A 21,511-nucleotide genomic window follows, 5' to 3' on the forward strand; every position below is an offset into this window, starting at 1 on the left:
TATGTTTAAAAATAAAAGGCACCTTAGAGCATAAAATATATTACATATTTTTAAAATGAAAAGTGAATTAGATTTAACGTAAGTAAGCAGACAAGCCCTTAATCATCACTTTTAGAATGTCTGTCAAAACTCCTTTCAGAAAACTGAAAACAAAAATAGACATTTTGGAGCAAACTATTTTATATTAAATAGAGAGCGTCTGCAAGTGTTATTTTTACTCAGTTCAGCTTATCTGACGTGCGGGGCACAAACAAGGAAACACAGAAAGCAGCTTGTTTTGTCGCTCCCGCTTCCCTTGGCTGCATTTTTGTGAATGGAGCTCATTATGTATGCATGTTTTTCGCCTTCATCACGACTGCCTCTTGCTTTGCTCTCGCTCTCCTCAGTCCTGGCTGCGTGGATCTCGTGCAACCACAAACAGTTAACAAATGGATTATAGGATGGATGGATTCTTGGACCAGCAAGTGCCTTACACTTTTGCAAATGTGAGTATAACATATACTGTATATATTTGACCCCTGATCAGTAGTGTTAGTTCCGAACAGCCGCAGCGGCGTTCTCATTGAGATTATTTATTTTTCAACTTTGTAGCGATGTTGGTCACACTAAGCTGTTTTTTTTTGTTTGTTTGTTTTTTGTAACTAAAATACATTTCAAAATGCTTTATCAACGTGTTTGTTTTCTTCAAGTTAGCCAAGATGCTAAATATGTTGCCACTGCTTACAGTAATTGAAACGCAAACGTGTTTAAAAAAAAAAAAAAAAAAAACTACTAACGACATCGATACTACATTTACAGACTGTAGACATTTGTATTACATGCTCATATTTAACGCGTATATTTTTTTATTGGAACTTGTTTAAATTGGGAGTATACTATGTCCTACACTCATTTTACGGTGTAAAATCTTTAAACTACAAAAACAAAAATGGTTTGCTTGTTTTACATACAAGACATAGATTAGCTGTTTAATATATGCTAAAAATTCCAATAAAAGATCAAGTTTCTACTTATGGACGACTTTTCTTTTTTCATCTTGTGATGTCGTGTTTTACAGAAATTGCGAGGAAATGAACCCGTAAACAGACCTTTGATGGCTACGAAAAGGAAATATATGGACACGGAATTGCCTCCTCAGGAATCGGAAGGTACAGTAAAATAAAGGTTCAGGAAATTGTTAAAGGGTTTGGTTCCTTCAGAATACTATTTGTTTTTGCTCTGCTCTGTGCCTTCCTATCAACATTACTTGCTTTAACCGTCTGGTTCCATCAGTGCCAGCTGATAAATCTGGTGTGTTTTTTTTTGTTGTTGTTGTTTTTTATTGTATGTGTTTGTGATCTCTAACCGGGCGCAATTTCTCCTTTTTTGCTTTCAGATCTTTTCCAGGATTTAAGCAAACTTCAGGAGACTTGGCTCACAGAAGGTGAGACGCTTCTTTTTATGTTTAGTGTTTATGTTTGAATCCGTGGGTTTGTCGGGAGTGATTCACACTGTGTGACGAGTAGGCTACGATTCTGTGTTTCCTAATTTAACTTGGGAAGCTGGAGGATTGCATTGTCCTGCTTACATTTAGTAAACGACTTGCAATAGCTGGTAAAAGGAAAATATGGATGGTCGTCAAAATAAACGGTTAATTATAAATCATGACATACGTTGTTAAAATATTTGTGTGGATCCCCTTTTTTTAATACAAAACCTTGCCCATGTTAAATCAAAACGATATCACTGCTATAATATAGTCAACACTGTACACGTTGTTTTATGACAATACTGCCCTATTCACACTAAATAACACACGTATTGAAACCACTCCATTCATTCACAATCGTGTTTTCAACATAGGGTGGGCTGTGAATAGGGTATTTTGCACGGCTATAATATAAAAGTGGTGCTGTACATCATTTATTTAACTCAGGCCACTTCTCTGCCAGCCTGTAGGTAGAATCCCCCTCCCCTGGTATTAAAGGGACTTTGATAACCTAAATAATCTACATCTGTTCTGCATTCAGATTGCACTGCTGATTCAATTAACTGTTCCTCTTTTCCTGTGGCTAGCAGTGATTGATTAGATGATGAATGCCGAGTCCAGGTGATCTAAGTCTCTTTTAGTTGCCATTTCATGAATAATTCTTCCTTTGAAGAGGAGTGATGGAATATGCTATTATTATTATGATGAAGTCATTTGAAATGCATTTGAATTCATTAAGAAATTGTCTTTGGGTTGGATTCAGTCAAAAAATGACAAGGGCCTGGATTAAATCCAAGTTTAGCCCCGCCATATAATTTATAATGGATACAGTGCCGCCATCATTTTTATTTAATCCAGTCCTTGGTTTATGGTGGTAGTCAGCCAAACTCTCCTATATTAATATATTTTTAAATTCAATATTATTGTTATTATTATTAATGATAAAAATACAAGTTTTTAAATAGACAAATATTAGGTAGGAGTTGGCGCAAATGAGCAATATTATGATGATAGAAGACGAATTTTACAGTGGATTTCTAAACTGGAAAGAAATATGATGTGCTCAGTGTTTGCCATATGATCATTAGTAGAGCTATTGGATATCCGTTCAAAGCAGGGGTGGCAGAAGACGGGTTGTCTGCCACATGACTCACAGTCACAGCTTGGAAATTTAACAGAGGGGGAAAAGCAGAATGGATGTGTTTTTTTTTTTTGAGAATTGGCTTTTGTTTGCATATGGCAAAAACATGTAAGCTGCTGTGCTATTTTTCTATATTGCTGTACAGTGGCAGGTCTCTAAATTGGCAACAAAAAGGGCAAGGCCAAAATGGCCTTCAGTTCAATAAATTTAGAGGGCACCAAGGCCACTAAACTTAAGTCAAGGCCAAAGTGTAGTATGTTGTGTCATTTTGCTCAGGAGTTATATATAAAGGTAATTATTGGCTGCAGAAAGAAACAACACTTAACTATTTATTTATTCAGAAAATGCTGCTTTTTTTTTGTCAACCTGCAGCCTAGATAGGTCTTCAGACTAACTTTTTATTTTTTTCTTTGGAACCGATGGCTCCTAGGCCAGAAAAATTGGTCGCCAAATCTAATTGTTGGGTGCCACTTTAAGAGCAAGTTGGTTGCTACCATATTCAACTGCTTAAAATAAACTTGTTAAGACACTAAAGTGATACTAAAACAGTAACTATGTTAGTACTCGCTTGTTTGTTGCCTCATTCTATTAAATAGGTAATTTATGCAGCTGATGACTGCAATGAACTCTGCATTTTATATTTGAGATATTTTGCAAGTGTTGTGTAGGGAATTGGTGACTACATCTTTAATTGTGTACAGTTGTATAGGAAATGGCATGCTGCAGCTCACATGCTCAGTGCAGTAGAGTCCTGGTCTGAGACCATGTAACACACACTGCTCTTTTGAGCCCTGCAATGGGCAGCTCCAAATGCCAAACTTTTACTACAGTGCTAACTTTGCACCATTTCAAAAAGATAAAATACGCGCTTACCTAAATAGGTGCTTGCCTATTGGATATAGACTGTTGTGTTCATTTTTGGAAATATAATGGTGGCATTTGCGCTCAAGCCAAGCTTTTACTACTACAAGGCCCCATGCATTGCAGAGGCAAATTCTTAGATGAATAATTCAGTTGTAACAGTATAAAATTAGCAAGATATAACTTGATTGGAAGGAACAGTTCAATTAAATTGTTCTCAGTAGGTTCTTGCTATTGTTTTTATGAACTTTCTCTTTAACTGCACGAGCTGGATTTGGGACCAAAAATGGTGGGACAAATAACAAACATATTTAATTTAACAGTTTAGATTTTTCTCATTCGGCATGTTTTTATTCAAAGACTCCTTCATTTTGATCAATTGGTCACCCTCCAAATATAGAGCATTTTTCGATTTCCTCTTTGCACGCACCTCAAAATCCACAATCCAGTGTTAAACTGTATTCAAACTCATAACTATTTAACCCTGTGATATAATAATAGTGCCTTTTTGGTTCAGACTGCAGTTTTGTTCTTGGAACACATTTATATACTATAAAAAAAGGAGCACCCAACACCCCCTGCTCCCCCTTAAACCCCACCTAGGATATGCTGTGTAATGGTGCCTTGATTCCAAGTACTGCTTTCAGTTGTGCCAGCGTTCGTGCCCTGTAAACTAATCTGTATGAATCTAATCTCTAATCGAGCAAGACAGTCACATCACAGATAGGCTTGAGCACTCTGCATGAGTGCAACTTAGACTTTACAGGCAAGGTCAAAGGCCAGATAAACAGCACTGCCAGTAATTAGTGTCAGAATTGAAACTCAAGGATTCCTTTTGTTTTGTTTTGGATTAGCCAATGAGGTTACTCCTCAGATATTAGGAGAGAATAGCAGTGTAGGGGATGTGGAAAAAGTTTGGATACATTTGGATAAAAGAATGTCCATCAAATTTAATACTGGAAAAAAAATGTTTGGGGAAGCACATCCGCTACTTGTACTGTTGTCTCTGATATTACTGTTATTTTATACTGATGATACAAACTGTTGCCAACAAGAAGTCCTGTGAATGGAATATTTTCTCCCAGTAATCACATCCTGTGTAAAAAAAAAAAACAGTTTGAGCCCAAAGTGATATTGGAGAGAGTGGTTTTAATTATTGCAGGATAAATGTCCCACTCAAACTATATGTGCTGTATATAATTCCTTTGTGTCTTTTTACAATATTCTTAAATAGTTTAGCCTTTTGAGCATGTTAACATTCCCTGAAAAGGTAGTTTCAGGTGTTGTAACACAGTTTCCCTCCCTTTACAACCTTCTTGACACCATGCCACCCAAGCTCTGCTGTTTGCAGTACAGAGTTATACAAGTAAAACACTGGGTGGAGAATGTATGCTTTTGTTATACAATTTGACAAGAAACTTCTTTGGGTGTAAATATACTGTTGAGTCATGTTTTTCATGTCTGAATTATTTTTAAATTCAAAACGACTATTCTAAAATTCTTCAATTTTGAATGTTATCTTTTAAAATTCTGTTGACCCTAGAGTCCCCGAGTGGCTCATCCAGTTAAAGCGCTGCCGCTGGGAGTGCAGGATGAGTCTCACAGCTTGGAAGGTGCCAGTTCGCGTCCGGGCTGTGCAAAGAGGCTGAACTTTGCTGGGCACCTCGAGGGGGGCGTCACAATGGCTCTGACGCTCCCGGGGTGGGGGATGGGAAACCGTCAGGGATTGCTCCTCCTCATCGCGCAACAGCGAACCCTACTGGCCAGACGCAGAGCACATTCAGAGTGGATAAGAGGCAGGACTGGTCTCTGTTCTCCGGGATCGGTAGCCTGCCCACCTCTGTTCTGGATTGCTCAGCGTAAAAGCGGTTCTGGCTTGAGGCGTGCAAGATTGGAGGATGCTCACAAACCCTCAGAATGTCTGTGCTGTGTGGGAACTTGCTGCGGTGAAGAGAAAAAACATAATTGGACATTCCACATATTTTAACGTGAAAAATATAGTATTGAGTGTAAGATATTTATTTTTTTCATCCCACTCAAGGTCAGAGCAGCCAGAAAGCCCACTCTTGGCAGATACCCTGACCTCTCGTGGGGTGGATATTAACTTGTATCATACAGCACCATATACTGTTTCTTTCAGGAGTCAAATAAACCAAATCAAATTTCCGATAAACAAAAGAGAGAAACATTTTTTAATTTGTTTTATTTGTCATTTTTTTTAATAGTTATTTATAAATTATTTTAAAAAAAGAATAGAGACGTGGGTATTGGGCTATGGAATAAAAGTCAAGCAGTGATTGTTTGAATATTTGCCCTAGAACTACAAAAATATGTAAATAAAATTATCTTAAATAAAAGGATGTGCATTAGTTACAGTGGTCTTGATTAACAGTGACCAGTGTGGTGTTCAAGTATCAGAAACAGATGACACTTTTTCGCAGGAAACAGCACTTGTATTGGAAATCGTTGATCCCAGAGGTGAAGCGGTTAATTGCAGTTTTGTTTTTTGGAGGAAAGAGGCAGTCCCGCACAGAACACAGCAGAAGTAATTCAAAAACAAATTTTCTTGGGTTGATCCCAGTGGCAGAGCAGGGCACTAACCATGCTCCTTAATTTAGTTTACCGTGGTTACAAGTAGGAAAAAAATGTAGATTTAGTTTACTACTATTACTACTAGACTACCATTGACACCCCTTAGTGGTGACTTGTATACAAAACTACTAGCCTATTGCTACAGAGGATGTGGATCTGAAAGGAGTAAATCAGTATACACCAGAACCAAGTGGTGTCTTGCAAAACAGTATGCTAGAAGTAGGCAGGATGGATTTTGACCTTGCATTGAATGTACTCCTGGGACTACCCTTATAAACGTTTATCACAGTAGTTCTTGCAATTTTACTGTACTTTTCCTATGGTTATATTATGCACTCACCGTAGTCTACCTTGGTTTGCCATTTTTATTAATAGGCTTTACCTTACTCGCTATTCTTTACAATGCTTACCAATGCTTTACTACACTTTCCTGTGCTTTACTACACTTTCCTATGCTTTTACCATGGTAAACTTTTATAAGGGCAAACAGGTATACTTTTTATAGAAAAGAAGGTGGTTTCAGGAACAGTTGTTAGCATGAATCTGTAAGCCTCAAAACAGATGCAAGGGGCTTGTCATGTCTTGTTGTTTTACTGCTATAGATTTTGAACTCCTCCCAGGATCTTTCCAGTTGAAGTTATTCAGGGTAATTCCAAACAATGCACTTGCACTGACATGAATGCTGTTCTATGAAATATTGTAATGCTATCTCCTCAGAATCAAAACCACATGCTGTTTGATTGTAGTGTTGTGTCTGGGCTAAGAATAAGAAAACTCCACAGACTGCAAACAAGTCCATGATTACTGAAGATCCGCCATGGTGTAGATCATTAAAACAGCCCACCTTCCTTTCGTGGCCTTTAAGTCCAAAACCATTCGGGGCTAATGAATGAAGTGAATATAAAAAATGTAATTCTGTTTACAATGTATAGTTCTAATCGTACAAAATCTGAAATTCTAATGATGCAGTGATAGTGAACTAGAACTCCTAGGGTTGTTATACACATCATACACATGGGAGGGTCATACGCAAAAAACACTCTATCATATAATAATAGACGTATCCCCTCAACTCAACACCACACGACCAGCATGACAGTAAACAGACACAATGAAGCATTACTTTGCATACCGGTAAATTAGTGAACAGCAGATGTGAAGCCGCACGAAGACAAACTCAGAGCAGACACTTAAGTAGACTTTTTTGAAAATTAAAAACTAAGTTAAAAAAAGTAAAAGACCAAAGCACTTTTATAATATGTATAATTAGAGGATGCATCTATTATACTAAGAAGACCGTTATATCCTTAAACTTTAGTTATTGCTTAAATGTAATGTTGAATAAAATAATTAAAATCATGAAAAAAATATACTGTAGAAAAAAAACTTAGGAAAAAGTTAGGATCACTTGTGTAATTAGAATTGTGTGGTTGTAACTGTACATTTTGCATTATATAACTTCTAATTGTGATACATCAGAAGTCAAACATTAGGAAGTCTTTAATACATTAATTCCCACACCTTTCAGATACAGAGTTAATGTTTTATAAAAGTCTTGATTCATTAAGTTTGACGTTAATTCAACATTTCTAGACTGTCAGCTTCTTTCTTGGAAGTCTAAAAATGCTAAAATGCCAAATGTTAAAAAAACTAAAGAGTTTAAGCTTTGTAAATCTTTGTAAACAGGGCCTATCAGGATTATCACACTTAAGAAAATAGTCTTTCAGCCATTAGCCATTAGCTGACTTGCTACAAATAATTAATGTTTGTTAAACTAAACCAAACTGAACTATGCTACATCATTTCCTGTCCCTAGCCTTGTTATTAAAAACCATATAGAGGGACTCTTTGTTTAAACGTTTGTTTCGGCTCAATTCTAAAGTTCAATGAATTGCCTGATCTCTGCAGTCTTAAAGGGAAAAGCAAGCAAACCCAAATTAGAATATCACTACAGTGCTGGCACATGTTCTTCAAGTTAAGACAAGGCCTCCCATTGTTAAGTTCAGAATTGGCTGGATGTTCCAATGGCAGTGCAAGCCACTGAGACATTAATGAGCCTGTTGTGAGGTGGGATTAGTGCAGAGGCCGAGGTTACAAAGATCGCTCTATATCACAAAGCCAGCAAATAAAGAGCAGCAACATCCAGGGCAGGGTAGGGCAGGGCAGGGCAGGGCTGCAGCTTAGCCGTGGTAAGGGATACAGCTGGGGAGATGAGAGTCCTCTGTAGGTTAGCTGAAGTCCTCCTCTAGTTTGCATTGCAGTCTTCAACATTAGGGTTGTGTCCCCTGTAACTGAATATGTTTGTTTGTTTGTTTGTTTGTACGTTATCAAAGCAGACATTCTAAGCAGTCTTCATCCTCTTTGTTTACATCCCCCCTTTCAATGGAAATGGTATATTTGTGCATTCCTGCAGCACAAACCGACTATTCAGATTGAGATCTTCACAGAAATTAGGTGCTGACAATCAAGTGAGGGACACTGGTGTTGACTGGGCTAATTTTGCCATTCCAAATGAAACAACTGAAGAAGCAGTTGCTTGGATTTGTGATGATTGCTGCTTTTCTCAGACTGTGTGGAGCACAGCGATCCACACAAATCCAAGCAGCTGTTTCTTCACTTGTTTCACTTGGAATGGTAAATTAGCCCAATCAAAACCAATGGCCTTTACCGGTGGAGAGTTCAGTCTGAATACTCATATAATTGGTTCATGCAGTTCTGTTGTACACTGATAATTAATTGATATCAGACTAATGGCAAACCCAAGACTTGATGGTTTGATACTAATTCTGAAGTTTGATTATCAGAAAACTGCACTGGTAGTCTTTTTATTTATCCAGTGTTACAAACATTATATTAACCAGGAATGGACCAAAGCTATTTTCCATTTGAAACCTATGTGCCACTACAACGCTTTATCTGAAAGCATTTTGACAGTCCAGTTTGTTTACAAAAAGTATATATCTCAAAAATCCTAGCAAATAATGAAATTATAATTTAAATGATTTATTAGCTGAAGGTGTGTTTATTCACACAACCTTTTACTTGTAGTACAAAAGTGACGATAAGTGTATCAAAAACTAATGTTATATTAAGAGTATAAGGAATATTCTGTTTACCATGTAAATGCAGAATAAGAAAGGAATAAGGATTCCACCTCCATCTATACAGAGCATTTGGAATATTCTAGAATTCTGAATAACAACTCTGGAAGATCTCAATGCACCCGAGGTGGCACCCACTGTGAGAAGAGTTTTCCTGGAAGCCTGTCTGTAAGCTGTCAGAATTAAAGGTATTTGTGGGTGCTACATGTGCGTAGGAGGGGGACCAGGCTGTTTACCTTGACATTGCTGAAAGGTGGTGCATCAGCAATAATAATCCTACTGCTTAATTACAATGAAGTGCCCTTGCTGTTCCCATTCCAGGTGGTACTCTTCATGCCAGTGATGTATTAGAGTGAATAATGTATTACACTCAGCGCGCCACATAAGGTTTTAGATCTGGGAGTAACTTTCCCTCTAATTTTAACACTGAGAGAGAAATGTATTTTCAGGGGGTAAAATGCAACATTACCTTGAAGTCATGAGTAATCGTGATAAATATTGTACAATCTTTAATGGTAATTGGGTAGGCATTAAAAAAGAGCCTTCCATTTTAACTGAATGTTACTTTGAACTACTGTACAATCATGCATGTGTTCTACAAGGTTCTTTATCGGCTCAGCATTTTTTTTTTTTTTGAGGTATCTCTAAATGAATTACTTATATTTTAACATTAAATTCTTAAACTCAGTGAACATGTTAAAACTTCAATACAAAGCCATACAGATAAATAAAATAAGGACATGCATTAATATGTTATAAAACAGTTTGTTTTGTATTATAGGCACCTGTTTTTTTGTTGTTTTTTTTAGCGGTTGCCTCTGAGTTTTCTAGTAACTGAAGATATTGTATTCTGGGAGATGTAGTTGTTCGTTGAAGTTTTAGGGGAGGCAGACAAGGGGCATGTTGTTTTATTCACTGCTGCAAAGAAACTGGTGAGGCAGAAGTACAGTACTGTGCAAAAGTTTTAGGCAGGTGTGAAAAAATGCTGTAAAGTAAGAATGCTTTCAAAAATAGACATGTTAATAGATTATATTTATCAATTAACTAAATGCAAAGTGAGTGAACAGAAGAAAAATCTAAATCAAATCCATATTTGGTGTGACCACCCTTTGCCTTCAAAACAGCATCAATTCTTCTAGGTACACTTGCACAAAGTCAGGGATTTTGTAGGCATATAGTCAGGTGTATGATTAAACAATTATACCAAACAGGTGCTAATGATCATCAATTCAATATGTAGGTTGAAACACAATCATTAACTGAAACAGAAACAGCTGTGTAGGAGGAATAAAACTGGGTGAGGAACAGCCAAACTCAGCTAACATGGTGAGGTTGCTGAAGACAGTTTACTGTCAAAAGTCATACACCATGGCAAGACTGGGCACAGCAACAAGACACAAGGTAGTTATACTGCATCAGCAAGGTCTCTCCCAGGCAGAAATTTCAAGGCAGACAGGGGTTTCCAGATGTGCTGTCCAAGCTCTTTTGAAGAAGCACAAAGAAACGGGCAACGTTGAGGACCATAGACGCAGTGGTCGGCCAAGGAAACTTACTGCAGCAGGTGAAAGACACATCATGCTTACTTCCCTTCGCAATCGGAAGATGTCCAGCAGTGCCATCAGCTCAGAATTGTCAGAAAACAGTGGGACCCTGGTACACCCATCTACTGTCCGGAGAAGTCTGGTCAGAAGTGGCCTTCATGGAAGACTTGCGGCCAAAAAGCCATACCTCTGACGTGGAAACAAGGCCAAGCGACTCAACTATGCACGAAAACACAGGAACTGGGGTGCAGAAAAATGGCAGCAGGTGCTCTGGACTGATGAGTCAAAATTTGAAATATTTGGCTGTAGCAGAAGGCAGTTTGTTCACTGAAGGGCTGGAGAGCGGTACACGAATGAGTGTCTGCAGGCAACAGTGAAGCATGGTGAAGGTTCCTTGCAAGTTTGGGGCTGCATTTCTGCAAATGGAGTTGGGGATTTGGTCAGAATTAATGGTCTCCTCAATGCTGAGAAGTACAGGCAGATACTTATCCATCATGCAATACCATCAGGGAGGCATCTGATTGGCCCCAAATTTATTCTGCAGCATGACAATGACCCCAAACATACAGCGAAAGTCATTAAGAACTATCTTCAGCGTAAAGAAGAACAAGGAGTCCTGGAAGTGATGGTATGGCCCCCACAGAGCCCTGATCTCAACATCATCGAGTCTGTCTGGGATTACATGAAGAGAGAGAAGCAACTGAGGCTGCCTAAATCCACAGAAGAACTGTGGTTAGTTCTCCAAGATGTTTGGGCCAACCTACCTGCCGAGTTCCTTCAAAAACTGTGTGCAAGTGTACCTAGAAGAATTGAAGCTGTTTTGAAGGCAAAGGGTGGTCACACCAAATATTGATTTGATGTAGATTTTTCTTCTGTTCACTCACTTTGCATTTTGTTAATTGATAAATATAAACTATTAACATGTCTATTATTGAAAGCATTCTTACTTTACAGCATTTTTTCACACCTGCCTAAAACTTTTGCACAGTACTGTGCATGCACCAGGGACTGGATTAAAACAACAGTTTGGTGACATCAATATGGCGACTAGTAGTCGGAGAAAACTTTGTGCTGCAGTGGCAGGCAAGGCTGTAACAGACTTGCTGTTGTCAGAAAAAAATACATTTTTAGAATGAGAGGTGAAAGGTTTGACAATCTGCTAAACAGATTTGGACCATTGCTTCAATGCAAAAAATACACAGGTGATGCCAGTGACGCCTGCAGAAAGACAGTCACACTGCACAAAGCAATTGACAATTGCTTCTGACCACAAGCTTCCGACTCCCCTCTTTACTTAGGGTTTTCTTGCTTTTCACAAATCTATCACACAGTTTTCTCCATTACTTTCTCTCCAGTCCTTTTCTATTTTTTCTGAATAATACACACCAATGCTGTTTCTATTATTTGGCCATTCTTATATTCTTTAACTAAGTGAAGGGTTATATAAAAGTGGATGTTTACGAACTTCTTCTATTAAAGACTTTTTAATAGTTTTTTGTGCAGATAATAACATGCTAAATTAAATTTAATAGTAAAATCATACACATGTTTTGACTTTTTTTATTCATTTCTTAGTATGCTAAGCAGTACTCTTTTTTTTATGACTTAATTGCTATGACATTAAACGTCAATAGTGTCATCTTTACAAACTCTATCAACTTAAATTCAAATGTCTGCTTTTGGATTTGACTACTTAAAAGGAAGGGAAAAGTTAATAAATGAATGGGATTCAGTAGGACTTCTATTATTTACCATTTCTTAAATGATTTGCCGTCAGAGTTGACTAAAATCTTTAATTTGGTCTCCTCATACTCCACATTGATGATGGCGTCCATGTTGTTTTGGTCAATCTCTTTCTTCCCGGTGAGTCTGGTGGCTCATTGGTGAGTTTAACAACAGTTTGTTGAGCATCACCTGTTGACTTTAACAACAGTTCAGTGACCATAGTGTGTCACCGGGTGAGCAAACAGTGAATAAAACAACTCGCCCAAGGCTGTACAGCAAAATTGCTATGCATACTTTCACATTAAATTTAAATTGTGGGTGTATTTCTGATTTTTTAATGTGTAAGAACGGCAGGTACGCAACTTATCTGGACCGCTGATTATACTACAGGGGAAAGCTTGGCCTGTGCTATGCTGTATCTGTGCTATTTGTGAATGGCTGATTCAGTATTTTGTGATTATCATTCATAAAACTCCATGACACGGTTTTTAACACCACATACATTTTTTATATGTATATGTACCTGTCCACAAATGAGGGTGGTCATGTGTGAAAAAGAAAGTAAGTTTAATCCTAAATCAAACAGTTACTTCTAAAGATTACTTTCCTTAGATCAAGCGCCACATCTGCTTAGCAACATGATTTGCAACAGTGCGATTTTGCCAGTTCATTCTGCTGTTTGATTTGAATGAATGCAAAATAGATTCTAAAAGGAGATCCGGTTTAGAGAAAAAAAAAAAAAACGATCACACTGCAGTGCTGCATACAAACAAGTTCATGCAATAACTCACAAAACATTTGTACATTAATTTACATATTTATGTTTTACATGGTTGCTGCTTTGTGAACCAATAATGCAAATTAGGTCATTCCTAACTTTTAGATCACGTTGAAAGAATTGATTCTATTTACATGGGGAGATGCAATAAAATTTTTTAAAAAAACATTTTAAAAAAATTGCTTGTCCAACTGCTTACCAGTATTATGCACCCACACATATCGGATAGCTCTCGTCATGAGTTCAGTGAAATGGGTCGCCCCACAGAGACATGGTGTAACTGTAGATGCTTTATCCTGTATCTAGGGGTGGCTCGGCTGGTTTTTTTTCCCAAGCTCTTCAGAGGCAAGGGCACGTCTGCATAAAATCCTCTTAGGTGGTTTGATTGTATTGTGTGTAACATTAGGGAACTGACAGCAGACAGGCTCCATACAGTACAGCAGTGCAGAATACTGTAGCTGCTGTTCAATCTAAACCCAGGTGAATTTGATGGATTCTCAAAATACGAACCAAATCTTTTCAAGCTTTGCCCAGTGCCTTCATTAGTGTAATTTCCGAAAACAATTGTCGATTTGACAAAGGGCCTAATTCAATTAACTTGAAAATGCATTTTAGTAAAATATGAATTAATTAAAAAAACAAATGTGGTGCAGTTTGTAGTATGATTTTATGTGTGCGTGCACGACTAGTTAGAAAGTTTACAAAATAGGAAAGGATCTCTGTGGTATGCATATTTAAATAACACTTGCTTTCCAATAACAACTGATTTCACAGACCCTGAATTGCAGTAATCGTGGACTACCTTACCTAGGGTATTACCAAGGGTCAATGAAACCAGCCAATGGAATCATTTAAGGAGTTGGTCTAGACTTTGTATTGACTTGTATGACTGAGAGATGAAATGGCAAAAGTTGGATTTGCAAGGGTTAAAAAATCGCACTCGGGTTAATGCATGGAGATTGAACTACAGTATTCCCTCATCCACTAGGAGAAAGGGTATCCAGGGTAGACTTGAGGCATGAAGAGACTGAACTGCTCCTTCCCCCATAACAAAAGGTGGTCTCTCCAGTCCAGGGCAGCCTTGAGGCATGTAGATTGAACTGGCAATCTATCTCACAAACAAGACAAAATTAAAACTGAAAAAATATATATATATATATATATATTTGCAATACTTGAATGAAACTACCAGGCTATTGTGTTTTTCTTATTGGACTTGAAAATGCTGAAATGCCCACTTAGAAATAAAACCCTTCTGCTATCGATCTATGAGAAATCTGCTCAGTGTTTACTGAGAAGAAGGTCACTTTAGTCCATTAGGCTGCAGTGAGTGGGCAGTCAACCTTCATAATTCATGAATGTTATTAAAAAGTCGCCTTACTAAGAATCATTTCATCACTAAGTGTCTGAACAATGTGAAGTAAAGAATAATTCATATTTAACCTTAAAGCTTTTTATGAATAAGCATATTTTAAAATACCACCAATACAGTATGAGTAAGTATGTATCCTGAATTATACATCATATAAATTCACCAATGTGCAATTTTCATGGTAACAGATCTACTAATAGGCAGATTTTTGGGGAAGAGTTTGTTATAACAATCTGCAACTGTGTGTCTTTCATTCCCCTACCATTATGAAAGTGTATCTAATTTTCAAATTGATCGACAAAGTCATTCAAGAAAGCCATATGTGCACTGCAGAATATGTTAAATCATACTAATGCTATTTGAATTACTAACTCCTTCTAAAGTAGACAAAACATATCAATGATGTTAGCCTTTCAGATTGCTTGTCCTCTTCTAGAAACCTCCTGTGGGTGTCTGATTAGCCAAATTATTTTCACATTATTTTTAGCCAATACTGCAAGGTTCATGTTGATAAGTCTAATTTCTGTTTTCCTCTTTTAATTGCTGCATGTTTGGTGCCAGTAACCTAACTGTCTCTGTCTGTTTCCTTTTTAATTCCAGCTCAGGTTCCAGACAGCGATGAGCAATTTGTGCCCGACTTTCATTCAGAAAACTGTAAGTAACTGACTCCCTGGTTATTGGGTGTACTGGGCGGCTAAGTTCAGTGGCAAAAATATGTAATGCCTCTTTTTATTGGATGATATACTTCACAGAGGGATATTAAATATTTAGGGCCAGGTTTATTAAGATTTGTACTTTTTAACTTTTTAAAATTTTAGTAACAAGATTCTACAAAGACTGACCCCAACTTTTCTGAACAGAAACACACACTCACACACACACACACACACACATTCACACACATTAACACACTCTCTCCCTTTCCTCACTCTAAAGGCGTTACCCGTTCCCTTACGATACGTGTAATAGGACCAGACAAGATAAGACAAACAAACAAACAAGACAAAGAGTCCTGCATTGATGCCATTGCCTGGGATGTTACAATATTTTCAAATATTTTTAGATGTCTGGAAATGGTTTCAGAGATATCTTAAAATATTTTGAGAGATCTATAAATTAATTTGAGATATCTCTAATTGATCATTTCCTTCTCCTCATCGAGCAAAAGCGAACCCTACTTGCCAGACGCAGAGCACTTTCAGAGTGGATAAGAGGCACGGCTGGTCTCTGTTCTCCACGATCGGTAGCCCGCCCACTTCTGCTCTGGATTGCTCAGCGTAAAAGCGGTTCTGGCTTTAGGTTTGTGGACGCTCACACGCGCTTAGAACGTCTGTGCTGTGTGGGGAGATGAGGAGAAAAAATATAACATTCTAAATTGGGTGGAAAATAAATAAAAATAAAAATTGGTCACTCTAAATTAAATATAAAAATAAATAATCTCTTTAAGTTTCATTAAACAACACTGGACTGGCCCCTAATTCGTAAGAAGTGGTCAACACTGTAGAAATGCAACATGTCTGTCACCACCCCTTACAGACCACTTCTGTGCAACAAGTCCTACCTCCAGCACTGGATCCTTTGTAGTCACTTGACTATCTCCCTATCAACTGGACTCCTGGAAGCTAAAGGGTACACTATACTGCTAATGCCCAATGCTGTATAATGAGATTATTGACAACTTGACAATTCTTTTTGTAAGAAGCAGTTGTGAACTACGTAAACTGAGCTTCATCATCATAGACAGGCTAGACATTCTAATTTACATATGTTGTGAAAACTACTGAAAAATTACTTACTAATGTCTGTTTTAGTCTTTCTTAGTTACCCCTTCAACTGATTGCTAACTTACTTTATGGAGTAAGTTATCTTTTATTTTGATTTTGAAATCCCTCTGGGCCATTTCCCCATAAGCTATTGAATAGCACCTTGAGGCTATTGCAAACAGCTCAGACAATGATAGTGGGTACTGAAGCGATCCCGATCTGTCTAGCCCCGCCCCCTATGAGGGCATTCATCACTTACTGAATGGAACAGAACACAGTGGAATGCCAGGTTAGGAAAACAAGCAGTTGTGTAATGTCTGCAAGAACATTTTCAGATTAAACACTTCAAAGAGAGGCAGCAGGCTTTTTGTGCTTATTCACATAAAAATACCAATTACCTGCACAAAACAGAATATACATTTAGAATACAAAATGAAAGCAGCATTTATAATTATGGAAGTCCATCTCTAAGTCAAAATTTGTATCTGTGATTTATTCTTATTTAAAATTTGGAACAATAATTTCAACCTAATCATAAGTTGTTCTTATTTTTTTATTTTAAAAAAACTATTAAATGTTATTCTTATACCATCCCACTGGAATTTTGAACAAAGATATTGCCATGAGTTTCTAAAATACCTATAAGATATAATGTGTAATCTCCTACTGCTGCAAGTCACATGTGGGAGCATGCCTATTTGTCTCACAGACAGATTTACCAGTGTTTCTTCAGTGCGAAGTTGACTGTTGAAAATAAACAGTAAGAAAGAAAAAATATACTATAATACTAGACAAATATTTAAACTTATCAATGTATTTTGGTTACTATGTGCTTTGTACCATGTTAAGTATATCTATATATCTGTTTTATAATGCATATATCTTTTTCTTTTAATGTTTTGGCAACTTTGGCAAAAAAATATGACTGACAGGGATATATAAAATATATTGGCCTCCTAGTTTTTAATGTTTCTCTAATTTTGTAAATATGTTTTTCTTGCTGAATACTCAAAATATTAAGTTATTGTATTTTCTTATTCTTAGCAAAAAAAATTGGATTGCATTTTGAAGCAGTTAGAATAACCAGGAATGTCCAATGGATGGCTCTTGAGACATATATGGCTCATTGAGCTCCAAAATATGCCTCTTGATCTAATTTAAGGATAGTTTTGAATTGACTAGGACACTTGAAACGGTTTATGTTTTGTATACTGAAGTAGTGTCTTCATTTCATCTGGTAAAAGCTTAAAACTTCTTTACCAGTCAGCTTTTTTTTGTTTTAGGAAACCAAATTTATTTCAGGGAAGGGTCTGAAATGTTTACATTTTAATACATTTGTTTTAGTGACTTTAAGGCTGTGTTTAAAGTAATAATTTAGATATGGATAAAACTGAAGCATGGATAAAATCATCATTACTCTTAATGTTCAGGCTTTTCTTTATCGTGAAAAAGTAACCCAATAAAACTTAGAAATTCCATAATGTAACCTCAAAATAAATCTGAAAAAAGGATAGCTTGCTACTGGTAAAACCTTGTCTGTGTCAATGGCTTTGACTTGTTTTTGTGTGCTGCCAGGCATTGCAAGACTATACAACCTCCTCCCCAGACAGTCCAACCTCCCCCCACCCTCCGCTATGACCTGGGACGTTCACAGTTTTTATGAATGAACTACTTGTGATGTGTTGGCTGAAACAAGCCAATTAGACACAGGAAAGTAATTGCCATTTATAGTGGTGGCTGCCGGCTTCAGAAACGAGTGAATGGAGGCCAGTGTGTTTTATATGGGGATTGCAATGAGAGAGGGAGAGAGCCAGCCCTTTCTATTACTCTGGACACATCAGCACATTCGTGAGCTCATGATATAATTTCTATTGATGCCAGGAAATCAATAGCAGCATTAAACATTAAGAGGAAAAGCTATATTAGGGTCTCAAGGACCTGGAGTGAGTCAATATTTCCCAAGATTAATGACAACCCCCTCCCTTATTACTGTATATTCTGTTCTTGGATGGCATTTATAAAGGCAAATTGATTTGCTAACGTTATTGATGGCAATGTAGATTGTAAAAGTAGTATAAACAAATTGATTAAAATTAAGTGTACAATTATAGTAACTAGCATAACATCAGCTGGAAGTTTAACTCAGAGCAGTATAACTTGTTTATGGTAAAGAAATTATAGTTTGTTTGAACCCATGCTTAAATGATGTATGTTCTATATTATATTCTATCTGTCCTGAATGTACTACTGCCCTTAAATTGGTTGTACAATCTCTAAATAACCGGAAAAGAAATGTCACCCTATGGTATGCCATGGTGTCAATTCAATTTACCTAAACAGAGATCCCAATACAGTATCCACCACTTACACTGTACAGGGTTATTTTGGGCAGCCGTTTATATCGGACAAATAGAGTTTGCCGTTTGCCATTCCCATTGATTTCAATAACAAAGGCATCATTTATACCGTGTTAAGCACGCCGTACATTTCAGACAAACTCAGCTGTTTGGATCTCGTTATGAACCATTCAAATAGATTTAAATAACAAACACACTGCTTATTATTGTAGTAATCGCTCTTACTAATCCACCAATCAGCTGTTTTCATCTTGTTACCTTGACATTTTTACATAGATTTCAATACAAAAGGCAGCACTTTACTGTAGTAAAAGCTTGACAGATCAATCAATCAGCGGTTTGAACCTCGTTACTGAGCGATCACCCCTGTACTGTACCTTGTCTATTTAATCCCTGTACGCAGTGTCAGGTTTACATTTTGAAAAACAGCACTGACTGCAACAGCAAGCTAGCATGGCTGGAAAGGGAAAAGGAAAGAATTTCAGTCCTGCTTTGCTGTAATGTGGATGGCAGTGAAGAATGTGACCTGCTAGTGATTGGCAAATCGAAAACCCACATTGTTTTTGAGGAATTCACCACCTGCCTGTGGTTTACCGTGCAAACAGAACCACCTGGGTGACTGGGGAATTTTTTTCTGAATGGCTATGTATGTGCGTGCTGCGCTTCTAACACTGCTGCATGCTATGGAGCAGCATCCGTATATAAAGCCGACAAAGAATTGTGATTTTTTAGAAAACTTTGACAAAGTTTGCCATCCATACTTGCAAAAAAAGACCGTCCATAAGAACATAAGAAAGTTTACAAACGAGAGGAGGCCATTCAGCCCATCTTGCTCGTTTGGTTGTTAGTAGCTTATTGATGCCAGAATCTCATCAAGAAGCTTCTTGGGATCAATAAGCTACTAACGAGCAAGATGGGCTGAATGGCCTCCTCTCATTTGTAAACTTTCTTATGTTCTTATATTCTTATGTGTATCTAGCGGCCATTTTTGCGTGCCATGCCCCCGTATCTTTGGGTGCACATTTCTTGACAACCCGGTTTCTTAAGAGTGCTCGGCGATTACATCCTCCAAGGAGGGTTGTTCTCCCCCGAATGGAGCTTTGATATTGTGCTGGAGGCTCTCACGAAGGCCCCGTTTAAGCCTATACACTCCATGGAGTTGAAGTATCTGTCTATGAAGATAGCCTTCCTCTTGGCTAGCACCTCCACAAAGCGGGTCAGTGAGCTACAGGCGCTGTCGGTGCACAGCTCCTGTATACGTATTTGGGACGATGGCAGCAGGGTGTCACTGCGTAAACCCTGCTTTCCTCCCTAAGGTGATCACAGCCTTCCACATGAACCAGTCTGTGGAAGTGGAGTTTTTCCATCCACCTCCATTTTCTTCGGAGGAGGATAGGCGATTGAACTTCCTCTGCCCGGTGCGGGCATTGAGGTGTTGCGTGGATAGGACAAGAGCTCTGTGTCATACTGGCCAGCTCTTTGTCTGTCATAGGATACAGACCCTAGGACAGCCCCTCTTGAAGCAGCGACTGTGCACTGGATTGCGGACACAGTCTTGGCTGCGTATGATAGTGCCGGCTTGCCCCCACCTGGGAGGGTAGCCATGCATTCTACCAGAGGGTTGACTACACCTTGGGCCCTCTTCAGAGGTAAGTAACCTTTTGTGTGCCAAGGTTATGAAAATCAAACCTCTAGCAGGTGTAATGGCATATGTCTAAGGCTAGGAAGGTTTCTGTGTTAATTATTTTTACCAAATATCTCAAGTTCGATATCAGTAGTTTCTTTTCCTGTTCTTTTAAATTGCTATCAGCTGGAGATAAGCAATCAAAGGAGGCTTATCAGCAAGGCAGTGCACTACCCTGATAGACTTGCCTCAGATTCTGTCTGTTATCTCAATGGTTTGTAACATTTTATTGCAGGTTATTAAAGGGAAAGATGCTCTGATTTGAATATGAGAAGTACTATAAACATTTCAATGGGGGAGTTTCCATGTGTGTTCTAATTGTACTCAAGCCAAATGAAAAATGGAAAATGGCCCAAAACATTTCAGTTTTCCATTGGATCAGTTTATTTTACTCGAAGACCCTCTTTTCTCCCAACGTAATATAAATGAAGGAAAAGGAGGAGGTCGATATGCAAATTAGCCATGCGTAGCATTCAGCTCAGGAAAATGTGGTTTCCATGCACAGAGACAGGAGAGAATCTCACCTGGAAATCCATAGTTGTCAGGTGACATCTTGTTTGATTGAAACTGTTTAAAGCACAGTGTTAAGCTCATGTAATAAAGCTGTGATTTGTAAATACCTCATGCCTGGTTGTTTAATGTGTTTTACTGCTCTTGTCCAAATTGTTTTTCAAATATCCATTGGTGGGGTGGCATATCATTAGTAGTGAATAATATTTCAACTAATTTATCACACGACTTATTAATTAAAGGAAAAAGAAAATAATTAACACTGAGGTATATAATGAAATTGTCCAACCCAGCTATTGCAGATCGCCATGACTGAAAACCAGCGGAAATATAGGATTATAGAAATCTGTGCCTGAGACCTTCCATGTATGCTCCCAAGGCTGTCTGGAGCAGTGGACGTTTTCACGTGATTCACGTTATACGTTTTCGATGTGAAAATGGCTGCGTATTTCCCGTGTTTTACATCATGCTCAAGAATAAATGAGATTGACCCTATCACTGTCTGTGACCGTAAAATAACAGCCACAAACCTGATCCTCTCTAGCTGTTCTCCTAAACGTGCACACGCATCGCCACTTCATGTGTAAATAGCCACACATGGAAACTCCCCCACTGAGA

General features: G+C 37.9%; 1 protein-coding gene across 2 annotated transcripts in view; it reads left to right on the top strand.

Annotated features, from left to right (window-relative positions):
- Positions 1–254: 254 nt before the first annotated feature.
- etv4 (ETS variant transcription factor 4) overlaps positions 255–21,511 on the top strand; it is a 65,583-nt gene continuing 44,326 nt past the window's right edge. Inside the window, exons 1-4 of one of the 2 annotated variants that reach the window (XM_059003211.1) lie at positions 255–485; positions 1,058–1,148; positions 1,376–1,423; positions 15,180–15,233. In XM_059003211.1, coding sequence (XP_058859194.1) covers positions 429–485; positions 1,058–1,148; positions 1,376–1,423; positions 15,180–15,233 — 250 coding nt within the window. In that variant the 5' untranslated portion in view covers positions 255–428. The remainder of the gene's footprint in view (positions 486–1,057; positions 1,149–1,375; positions 1,424–15,179; positions 15,234–21,511) is intronic. The other variant, XM_059003210.1, reaches the window with a different exon arrangement.

This window comes from Acipenser ruthenus, chromosome 28 (assembly GCF_902713425.1).
Source record: "Acipenser ruthenus chromosome 28, fAciRut3.2 maternal haplotype, whole genome shotgun sequence".
Taxonomy (NCBI): domain Eukaryota; kingdom Metazoa; phylum Chordata; class Actinopteri; order Acipenseriformes; family Acipenseridae; genus Acipenser; species Acipenser ruthenus.